We start from the raw sequence: 12,246 nt of genomic DNA, 5'->3' as shown, positions 1-12,246 counted from the left end.
GAAAAAAACAAACAGCCCCATTAAAAAGTGGGCAAAAGACATGAATAGACACTTCTCAAAAGAAGATATATGGGCAGTCAACAGACACATGAAAAAATCCTCAGCCTCACTCATCATCAGAGAAATGCAAATCAAAACCACACTGAGATACCACCTAACCCCAGTAAGAATGGCCATCATTAATAAAACAAACAACAGATGTTGGCGAGGATGTGGAGAAAAAAGAATGCTTCTACACTGCTGGTGGGGATGCAAACTAGTGCAACCTCTTTGGAAGACAGTGTGGTGATTTCTGAAAGAACTAGAAACTGACCTTCCATATGACCCAGCAATTTCCCTATGGGGAATATACCCAAAGGAAATCAAATCATTCTATAAAAAAGATACCTGCACACATATACTTGTTGCAGCTCTATTCACAATAGCAAAAACATAGGACCAACCATGTTGCCTATCGAAACTGAACTGGATAAAAAAAAATGTGGTACATATACACAATGGAATATTATGCAGCCATAAAGAAGGACAAACATATGGACTTCGCAGCCACTTGGATGGTTTTGGATTCGATCATACTCAGTGATCTATCACAGAAACAAAGAACAGTACCATATGTTTTCACTCATAAGCAGACCTTCAACAATTATAAAATTATAAGAAAGCGTTTGGCACTAATGGGAAACTGTCAGGGGAGGGGAGGTGGGATTGGCAGTTGAAGGAAACTGCCAGGGGAGGGAAGGGCATCCCTCATCAACAAGGGTACCTGCATAATCAGTGTTTGTATACCTAACTCTGAATTGTACTCCACGTCTTTAAAATAAAAAATAGAAAAAAATTAAAAGAAAAAACAGATATAATGACACAGAGAATATTGTGAAAGTGACTGACGCTTAAACATGTAAGAATATACAATTTTATACAAATAAATTATGGATTTTTTGGGGTCTCCCTCATAAATTACCTTTCCTGACCACAATGATATGAAACTATAAATCAATAACAGAAAAAAACCCGAAAATTCAGAAATACGTGGAAATTAAACAACATGATCCTAAAGAACCAATGGGTCAAAGAAGAAATTAAAAGAGAAAGAGTACCTTGAGATGAACAAAAATGGAAAAACATATACGAGATCTTATGCATGCAGAAAAATCAGTTCTAAGAGGGAAATTTATAGCAATAATCACCTATATCAAAGAAGAAAATACCAAATAAACAACTTAAAGTTACACTTGAAAGAACTAGGAAAACAAGAAAAAACTAAGCACAAAGTTAGGGGAAGGATGGAAATAAATGAGAAATGAAACAGAAGACAATGCAACTGATACCACAGAAATACAAAAGATTATAGACTAGAATAAACAATTACTTGCCAAATTAGATAAAATAAAGAAAAAATACAAATTCCTAGACACAGATAACTTACCAAGATTAAACCACGAAGAAAAAGAAAGTCTGAACAAATAACAAATAAGGAGATTAAATCAATAATAAAAAGTCTTCCATTAAAAAAAAAAAAAAGCCAGGAGCTGGCTTCACTGCTGAATTCTACCGAACATTTAAAGAATATCACCTTTTCTGAAACTCTTCCAAAAACCTGAATAGGAGGGAAAATTTCCAAGCTCATTTTATGAGTCTAGCATTACCCAATACAAAACACATATAAGGACAGCACAAGAAAAGAAAATTACAGGCTAACATCCCTATGCACCTAGGTGCAAAAATCCTCAACAAAATACTAGCAACTGTTTTCAACAGTAAATTACCAGTATCATTTATCATAATCAAGTGAAATTTATCTCTGATATGCAGCAAGAATGGATTAACATATGCAAATCAATAAATTTGATATACCACATTAACAAAATAAAGGATAAAAACCATATGACCATACCTATACATACAGAGAAGATATTCAACAAAATTTAACATCCTTTCATGATAAAACCTCTTAACAAATTAGGCACACAAGGAATATACCTCAACACAATAAAGACCATAAGCAACAAACCCACAGCTAACATCATACTCAATGGTGAAAAGTTGAAAGTGTTTTCTTCAAACATAGGACATTCACTCTCACCATTTCTAGTCAACACAGTACCAGAAGTCCTACTCAGAGGAATTAGGTAAGAGAAAAAAGGAAAAGGCATCCAAATTTGAAAGGAAAAAGTTAAATTGTGCCTGTTTGTATGGCATGATTTTATATAGATAGAAAACCCTAAAGACTCCATCAAAAACCTTTGGGAGTAATGAATGAATTCAGCAAAGCTACAGAATACAGAATCAACAAGCATTTCTTTTCACTCCGTCACCCAGACTGGAGTGCAGGGCCGCTCCCAGCCACCGCAGCCTCGACCTGCTGGGCTCTGGCGATCCTTCCGCCTCAGCCTTCCGAGTAGCCAGAATTACAGGCACGTGCTACCACGCTCGGTTTATTTTTAATTTATTGTAGAGATGAGGTCTCGCCAAGTTGCCCAGGAGGGTCTTGAACCTGCAGGCTCAGGCAAGCCACTCACCTCAGCCTCCCAAAGGCGTGGAATTACAGGCTGAGCCACCGAGTCTGGCTCAACATAGCATTTCTATACATTAACAACAACAACAAAATCAAGAAAAAAAATCCCGTTAACAATACCTTCAAAAAGCCCACAAATACTTAAGGAATACATTAAAAGTGGTAAAAGATCTGTACCCTGAAAAATATAAAACACTGAGAAAAGAAACTGAAGTCACAAATAAATAGAACAGTATTCCATGTTCATGGATCAGAAGAATTAATATTATTAAACATCCATAAAATCCAAAGTAATGTATATATTCAATGTAATCTCTACCAAAATTCCGATGGCATTTTTCACAGAAACAGAAAAACAATCCTAAAATTTGTATGGAACCAGAAACCCCAAATAACAAGGGCGATCTCGAGCAAATCGAACAAAGTCAAAAGCATCACACTACCTTATTTGAAAATCTATTACAAAGCTATAGAAATCAAAACAGCATGATTCTGTCATAAAAAGAGACATACAGTCCAATGGAATAGGAAGGAAATCCAAAAATAAATCTATACATTTATGGTCAATTGATTTTGAACATCAATTTTGACAAAGGTACAACACACTGAGGAAAAGTCTCTTCAATAAATGTTGCAGGGAAAACTGGATATCCACATGTAGAAGAATAAAATTTGATCCTCATCTCATATAATAAAAAAAATCAACTTAAAATGGATTAATATTTAAACATAAGATCTGAAACTATAAAAGTAGTAGAAGAAAACAGGGGAAAAGCTCCATGATGTTGGTCTGAGCAAAGAGTTTTTTGGATACGATCCCTGAAGCATAGGCAACAAATCAAAAAGTAATATATGGGATTACATCAAACTTAGAAGTTTCTGTACAGCAAGAAAAGCAAAGTAAAGAGAAAACCCACAGAGTAGCAGAAAATATATGCACACAATAGTCAACAAAAGGTTAATATTCAAAACATATAAGGAACTCAAATATCTCAATAGTAAAAAAAAAAAAAAATGCAACCCAAGTTTAAAAATTTAAAAATGGGCAAAGGGCCTGAATAGACATGTCTTAAAAGGCATACAAATGGCAAAAGATATATGAAAAAAATGCTCCAGATCACTAATCATTAGGGAAATGTAAATTAAAACTACAATGAAATATAACTTCCTATTTGTTAGAATGGGTATTATCAAAAAGGCAAAAGGCAACAAGTTTTGGTAAGGATGTAGAGAAAAGAAAGCCCTGGTACACTACTGATAAGGAGGTAAATTAGTACAGCAATTATGAAAAACAATATGGAGGTTCCTCAAAAAATTTAAAATATAACTGCCATATGATACAGCATGTAAATCCAAAGGATATAAAATCAGTATGTAAAAGAGATGTCTACATTCCCATGTTCACTGCAGCTTTATTCACACTAGCCAAGATATGGAATCAACATACAAAATCAACCTAAGAGTCTAACAAGAGATGAACAGATAAAGAACATGATAACCATCCAAATTACTCTTTTGACTATCATATCATTTAATGCAAAAAATCATTTTACATCAATCAATAAATACATAAATTATGACATAAAAAAAGAAAATGTAGTATATACACACAATGTAATACTGTTCAGTCTTTAAAAAAGAAAAAATGAAACTCTTGTCATTTGTGCCAACATGGGTAGAAGTGGAAGACATTATGTTAAGTGAGATAAGCCAGGCACAGAAAAACAAATACTACGTGATTTCACTTACATGTGGAGCATGCAAGGGGGGAACCCAAAAAAACCCAGATTTTTTTGGAGGACGGAGCCCTTGTAGTATAGGCTTTCCCCACTGGGTGAGTGTTCTAAGAACCAGGCGGCATCAGTGTATGAAGTAGTGTTGCTCTAAGAGGCTGTGTTTGAGTTCAGTGAATTTTTTGGGGGAAATTCTTTCAATACCTTTGACCCTTTCATGATGGATGATATACAAGCGCATCTGCCCACACCATGTTGAACCATCAGCAGTTTGAAAACAGCATGAGCCCTGTGCCCTTCTGTTCCTATGCACCTGATCTTGCCCCAAGTCATTTTTGTGTTTCCTGGATGAAAAAAGTCCTGAAAAGGTAACGTTTTGCCAAATATGGAAGAGGTGAAACAAAAAACAGCAGAAGCACTAAAAGGCATCAAAATTGACATTCAAAAACTGTTTTGAGCAGTGGAAAAAGCATCTCAATAGATGTGTTATATCAAACAGAGAATACTTTGAAGGTGACTGAAGTTTAAACATGCAAAAAATATTTTATAATAAATTTTGGATCTTTTTGGGTCCCCCTCATATATTTTTTAAAAAGTTAAACTCATAGAAACAGCGTAAAATAGTAGTTGCCAGAGGCTGGGAGGCAGAGGGATAGGAAGTTATTGGTCAGAGAACACAAAACTTCACTTAGGAGGAATAAGTTCAAGAGATTTATTGTACAACATGGTGACTACAGTTAATAACAATAGATTGTATGCTTGAAAATTGCTAAGAGTAGACTTTACGTGTCCTCATCACAAAAAATGATAAATATGTAAGGTGATGCATATGTTAAATAGCTTGATTAGTTATTCCACATGTATCAAAACATCACACTATATAACATATATAAAATTTTTACTTGTCAATTAAAAAAATGCCACCATTCCCTAACTGCTATGCAAGTTATTGCAATTTTTTTCAAATTAATTTTAAGAAAGTTATACAAAGGTTCTTACCTGCCTGAAATTTGTAACTGCTTTAATAACAGGAGATGCTGTTACCAGGAGAATATCTTCTGATGGAAAGTGAAGAGCTAACTTATTTTTAAAAAGCAAGAGAGAAAAAAGTACAATAAATAACTTTAGGTACTGGTTTTTGGTATATATGGTATGTGGGGGTATAGTGGGGATAATGCAATTATAGTAATGCAAATAACCTAGGAAATTAAGAGCTCACTTTTCCTAAAGATCTCCATATCTTGGGGAAAAAAAAGGTTTTTCTATTATCCTAAATCTTGTTCATATTTATGGGGCATTGATGAGTTAAACTCTGATATTAATAAAATGAATAACACATTTGCACTGACAAAGACCTCCTCTTGCATTAAAAAAAAGTGATATAAACAAGTAAATCTTATTTACTTAAACTATTTTGTATACCAATTTAAAGTTATCATTCAGAGGAAGAGAAGAAACTATCTTCCTAATTAACAATTAAGCCAACTTCTATCTATTAAAAAAAAAAATTTCATTTGCCTGTAGTGGTATGAAATTAAAGCAACCCTCAATATTAAACTCTGAGAATATAAGTCTGACTTCCCAGGCACTTTGGCACTGCTATTCTGCCTCTGCCAATAAGCATATATTCAGGGAAAGCAAAGTTATTTTAATATTAGCTTTAACAAAATGTAGAGGTTAACTTGCCATTGCTTCATTACTTTCCTCTAGTTACAACTTCTGTCTTCCTCACTTTGAGCTTTCAAAAGCATTTTCTTATCTCAAAGTCTGGTTCCTCAACTCTACCAACCTTTATAATTTGGTTTCTATCCCTACAAAATCTGAGCATGTTCATGTCATCTATATACACTTAAAACCCATGGGATTCTTATTAGTCTCATCTTATTTGAACTTTCTATGCTACTTGACAATATTATCACCTGCCTCTTTCCTTTGTATATTCTGTAACTTATCTCCCCCCTTTCCGTTTCCATTGGTAGATCAAGTCCTCAAAACACACTATCGAAATAACCTTCAAATTGCTTTCCAGCTTCATATATTAACCAGCTGGCTCTGTCACAAATACATTGTAACTAATGCTTCAAAATTTTTCATTTGATCACAGATACTCCACTGCTCAGAAACATTTGACCACTTGCAATTTCTTAAGTTCTCTAGCATGACTTAATGTCTTCCTTTTCTACACAGTAAACTTTCTCTCATTCTTTGGTAATGAGATAAAAGGATACCTCCTTTGAGAAAAGATACTCTTCCCTAATTCACTCCCTACCAACTCCACAGTTACCCTTAAGAAAACAGTTGTCTCTTCCACTAGGCTGTGAGTCTAGTGAGCCCAGTGTACCATCCTGTTTACATTTGACTACTCAGCCCTTAGTACTGTGTCTGGATGATAAGTGCTCACATGATGAATAAATGGAAAATGTAGTGCATCCAAACAAGAAAGTTAAAAAACACTTGAATGTATTGCACTATTTCTTATGACTTCAGTGATTGCTTATGTTTAGTTTGTATCAACAAAATAATCAAATCCAATATGGTCTGGCCACTTATTATAATCAGGAAAGCATTCCCCAGCTGCATTTAATCCCTTGTTGGTTGTTTTAAAAAACATTACTAGAAATAAAAACGTCTTCTATCTTGGGAGTCCGAAGTACAAGAAACTTATGTACAGGAAACTTATGTTAGGGTGTCCTCATCAAAGTTTAGATTCACTAAAGACTTGGCAACTACTGGACACGGAACTCAATCACCTGTGGCAATTAAGAAAGGAGGTTGATTTTTCAAATACAAATACAAAGCCCTATGCTTTGGGAGGCTGAGGTGGGAGGATTCCTTGAGGCCAGGATTTGAAACCAGCCTGGGAAATATAATAAGACCTCATGTCTATTTAAAAAAAAAAAAAAAAAGCCACGGTTGGCGCTTTCCTGTAGACCCCACCTACTTGGGAAGCTAAAGCGGGAGGTTCCTGGATCGCTTGGGCCCAGGCTATCAACTACAATAAGCTACGATTGTGCTAAGGCACTCCAGCGTGGGTGACACAGTCAGACACTGTCTCAAAAAAAAAAAAAGTAAAACAAAAACAAACACAAAGTCCTCTGGTCTGCTCTGGGATTATAGGGATCAAAGACCGTCTTCCCCAGCTTTGGTTTGTGCGCTATAATTTGCTTCCCCACTCCTCCCTACGCCGAGACATAGCTTGCGAGCAAAGGACAACATCTGGGGATCACCTTGCACTTTCTAAAATCTGCGAGGACGGAGTGAGGGAAAAGGGCGCCGCGAAAGAGGGACCCGGAAAAGGACAAGGGGGGGCAGGGAAAGGCTCCCAGCGCCACCGCCTCTGGGGTCGGAAAATTAAGTGGCGCCGCCTGCGCGCCCGCCCTACCTGCTCCGCACAAGAGACACCAGCTATGCCGCCGCCGACCACCACAAACTTCCCCGCCACCGGGGGAGGGCGCGCTGCCTCCATGCTCTCAGACTGGAGTTTACTGAATACTTGGTTTTCAGTGGTTTACTCAATACCTAGCCAGAGCTGTAGCAGTTTGGCTTCCGGGAGAGGAAGCCGCGGCGGGGCGGACACTTCCGGTGCCTTGTCGTGAGTATCCGGCCTACGGGTGCCCGCGAGCTCACGCTTAGTCCTCTCTCGTGTCTGCCCTGGGCTGCTTTTCCAGAAGTGTGGCGGCGAGTGGGAGTTTCTGGAGCTTTGCGTTACTGTTACTACACCTGAATGTAGTTATTCTACGAAGATTTGATTAAGAGGAGACAAAATTTTAAAAAGAAGATGGGTTGCCAAAAGAAGTTTGGCAAATTGTTTATTTAAAGACAGACCCATGTTCTCACAGGGCAGAGCACTCATAAAAATCAGTTTTGTGCCTGGGAGAAATTAGTCTTAGCACAGATCTTAAACTCAGTGGTGGAAGGAGACTTCAGGAACTTCACTCTACCCCACTGCTGTCATCTTTATAGATGAAGAAATGGATTCTTTGAAAACCTCTTGATTGCCCCTTCACATAACAATTCAAGATGTTTTATTTGTAGAAGCACATTTTTCATGACACTGAAACAAAGCAGTACTGCTTAGTAAATTATTCTCTACGGAGTTATTTTCATTTACAACTTTGATCTCATCTAAAATTTCCAGTAATATAGAGAATCGCTTGCCATTTTGTAAACAAAAAAAACCCCAAGTTTTCAATAAATAGAACGTGTGAGGGCTGGGTGAAATATTCTCAGTCTTAATTTTACTGTTAAACATTTTTTGTGTGATGTTCAATTGCTTTTTAGAAGTGGCAGAATTACTTAAAAATTATTTTTACTGTATTTACATGATTTACTATTCACACCAGTTTACTATTTACTATTATCTTTACTGTCTCATGTAATTATTGCCCTTGTTTTGTAATAGTAAGGTCCTCTTTCTTTATGGTTCATTCTAAAACTGATAATTACTAATGCCTCTTTCATTCTTTAAACTCTGAGAATAACCAATCTATATGAACAGAAAAACCTACCACTTATGTAATTACCGATATTTAGTGATACCCATAATGGTCATTGTGCTTTGACTTACTATGTTAAATAGTAAGCAGTTTAATAAGTGAGTCCAATTCCTGTTACTAGTTTAGCAACCAAACAAAACATTTCTAGGAGAAAATAATACATTAAGCACATTTCAATCTAGTCGTGCTTACCTTGCCATCTTATTTTCCCATGATCTCACTCACATTGTGCCCCATTCAGACTGAACTACACTAGCAGCTCCCAGGATATCAATTTTCTTTATTTTTTGAGTATTTGTATGTTATCTTTTCCTCAACTTCTTTTCTCTAGTTAACTTCTCATTGACCTTTGGTTTCATCAAGCCACCATTTCCCCTAAGAAGCTTTATCTAATGTCCACAAGACGGACATTATGTAGTCCACAACTGATGCTGTGTATTCCAATAACATCTTGTCATTCATTGAATTTAGACTTAACTCACTTTATTGTAACTTCCTGTTACCTGACCCCACCACCATCGTAAACTCTATATTTAATCTCAAAAATGATTTTTTATCTCCTTTTGTAACTCCAATTTCAGTTAGTATTAGGTTTTCAGAACAAATGTCCTAAAAGAACTAGGAAGTGGGTGGAAAGTGAGATGACCCTGAAGTCCTTCTAAAGACTTCTAGGTTCATTGTCCAGGGTCAAGATCCTCCTGTGAATTATGACAGCTGTTTCCCTTTTGTGGAGATTACAGAAAATAATAGCTGAAATTTAAGTTTCCAGAGGAAATCTAGGGAGATCATTGTAGATGGGAAGGGAAGCAAAGCAGTGGGAAGCTTCTCTCTCAAATGCAAAGGGATGGTGATCCCACACTCTCCTTTTTTTTCTACCCTATTTAAAGACTGGCTTTTGTCAAGGATGTATAGTGACAAGACCTAACTGTCTCCCCCACTGACATAGCTGCCTCCCACACTGACCTGAGTATCCAACTTTCAGCAATTTCTGAGGTTTTATTAAGGAACCTTCAGGGAAGAGCAATAAGAAAAGGTTAGCAATGAATCTTGCCTTAATGTAGATTGATTAAAGTAGGTAAGTATGCTGAATGTGGGGTGAGTTAAAAGTAAGATATAGATAACTTTGAAACATGGAATCCTCAGGGAGAGCAATATAGGTACAATTTAGGAGAAGAATAGACTGAAGAGAAAACTGGGCTCTTAAAAATAAGGGAGGCTTCATGTAAAGAGGCAGCAGAAATGACAGAATGTCAGCTCCCTTTTAACTCTGATGAACTCCTTTTAACTCCCTTTTATTTCTTGATCTGAAGGATTTTATCTGAGTCTCTGAAGATCCAAAGAAGGACTAATGTGTTCCTAAATATGGCGTATGTTAAGAGGTGGAAAAGATTAGTGGGAACTGGAGTTAGCAAGAAAAGCTTGGGAGAAGATGTGGAATGTTTACTGAACCTTGAAGGCCTAGTAGAATTTGAATAGGCTGAGGAGAAAAATATAGCAACCCAGGTAGGAAATATCCCAAGAAACAAAATCTTAGTGGCAGAAATAAGCATGGGAAATACAGGAGATAGTGAAAAAGAAATAAAGATAGTAGTTGACAAGTTAAGGATTAATCTGGAAAAACTGAAGAAGATTAAACAATATATAGCTTCCTTTATTTTATTTCTAAATTTTCTGAAGTCTGCCATCCCCATTTACCCTCTTGAAAGTCATCCCTAACTTTTAAACTGTCAGAAAATCTAGCTTCCTATCTTTCTCTAAGCTGACTTCACAAATATCTACAATAAGTATTTACGTTAATTTTGAACTCCTTTATTTAAAATTGGGAAAAACAGTGACATTTTGTGGAATAGTTAATGATTAAAAGCTTTTAACTCGGGTTCAAATATGGCTTCTGCTTTTTTTGTTGTTGTGTGATTGACCATTCAATGAGTTATTTCATATGGGCCCCAGTGTCCTCTTTGACAAAGAGGATATAAAATCTACCTCGTAGAGTTGTTTTGATGTATGACACAATATATTTAAACGTCCTAGCACGGTGTGTGCCACCTAATAGGATTAATGGTTAAGTTGCCTGCCTGTGTACTGTTGAATAGTTGGTATTTCCTGGTCTGAAGGATTTTATCTATGCTTATAATCTCAACGAGTTTACAATGCTTTTAACTCCCACATGTCCTCAAGCCTAAAATTTGTGAAGTTTCCTGAACATATTCTCAACACTATCTTGACTTTCTCGATTCATTTTGAGTACAAACTGGATTCATATTGCTCTAAAACCTCTTCTTTGTTTTTTATTTGTTTATATAACTGTTGTATTGAACAAGTTGGAATTTCTAGGGAACAAGCTAAAGGAAACATTTTTATTTATCAACACTTTTCCTGGGAAGGTATTTTTTTTCCTCTAAATTAAATTCTTGTTAGGTTTCAAAGTTTTTTTTGATCCTTCTCAGGTAATAAAATGTCTGGTGCTACTTATTATTAAAAACTGCAGACTCTTATCCAATTAAAGCTTTACCTAACTTCAAAGCTGGCTTCTTTTTCTTTTTTGTCTCAGCTCTTCTCCTGACCAGGCGCTGATGCTTTAAGCAGTTTTAACATTTGAGGCTGGATAAAGAGGAAGGGGAGCAAAGATGTTATTTAACAGTTGTCCTCAGTGAGCAAGCTGAGAGAGTTGAGAGGGTGAAGAAAGAAGCTGACAAATCCAGTTCTCAGAAAGAAATATCTCAGACAGCGGTGAGACAATAGATCCCTGCACCTGCCATTAAGAAAAGATGCTTTATATAACAAGCTTTTTTTTTTGGTAAAACATGTGCAGCTGATCATATCTCAGACTTTCTTGCAAAATACCTGACCACTACAGGGGTGGGGAAGGTTAGATGAACAGATGAGGAGTTATCTAGGCTATGGGCATTATTTCTTTATGAAGGGTATCTATGCCACAGGCATTGTGTGTGTGTGTATGTGTATGTGTGTGTGTGTGTGTGTGTGTGTTTTAAATGAGGGATTTATCTATGCTATAAGCATTGTTTCTTTATGAAGGATTATCCATGGGCATTGTTTTCTTTTTTGTTTATTTATTTATTTTTTGAGTCAGGGTCTCATTCTGTTGCTTAGACTGGAATGCAGTGATACAATCACACCTCACTGCAGCCTCAAACTCATGGACTGAAGGGATCCACACTCCTCAGCCTCCCAAGTAGCTAGGACTACAGGCATGAACCACCACACCCAGCTAATTTTTACATTTTTTTGTAGAAATGAGGTCTCTCTTTGTTGCCCAGGATGGTTTCAAATTCCCGGACTCAAGCAATCCTCCCACCTCAGTCTACCAAAGTACTGGGATTACTCACATCAGCCACCACGCCTGGCCTCCCACAGGCATTTTTAAAGACCTTGCTTCAGAAAACCCTGTTATGCAGGAGTCAAAGCTCAGTCATTAAGGTGGCTTTACTTCAAGATATTGTCACTTGTCATACAATAGGCTGTTTTTCTAAACTATGAATCA

The 12,246-nt window shown here is 36.5% G+C and overlaps 1 protein-coding gene across 1 annotated transcript in view; it reads right to left on the bottom strand.

Moving 5' to 3' along the window:
• PYROXD1 (pyridine nucleotide-disulphide oxidoreductase domain 1) overlaps positions 1-7,734 on the bottom strand; it is a 28,874-nt gene extending 21,140 nt beyond the window's left edge. The window contains exons 1-2 of the mRNA XM_008065829.2: positions 7,631-7,734; positions 5,248-5,328 (exon numbers count right to left, since the gene is read on the bottom strand). Of these exons, the coding sequence (XP_008064020.1) occupies positions 5,248-5,328; positions 7,631-7,714 (165 nt within the window). The 5' untranslated portion in view covers positions 7,715-7,734. The remainder of the gene's footprint in view (positions 1-5,247; positions 5,329-7,630) is intronic.
• Positions 7,735-12,246: the final 4,512 nt, after the last annotated feature.

This window comes from Carlito syrichta, unplaced genomic scaffold (genome assembly GCF_000164805.1).
Source record: "Carlito syrichta isolate Samal-C Ts95f unplaced genomic scaffold, Tarsius_syrichta-2.0.1 Scaffold308809, whole genome shotgun sequence".
Taxonomy (NCBI): domain Eukaryota; kingdom Metazoa; phylum Chordata; class Mammalia; order Primates; family Tarsiidae; genus Carlito; species Carlito syrichta.
The sequence above is the reverse complement of the archived record's forward strand: the minus strand, read 5'-3'. Positions and strand labels throughout refer to the sequence as shown.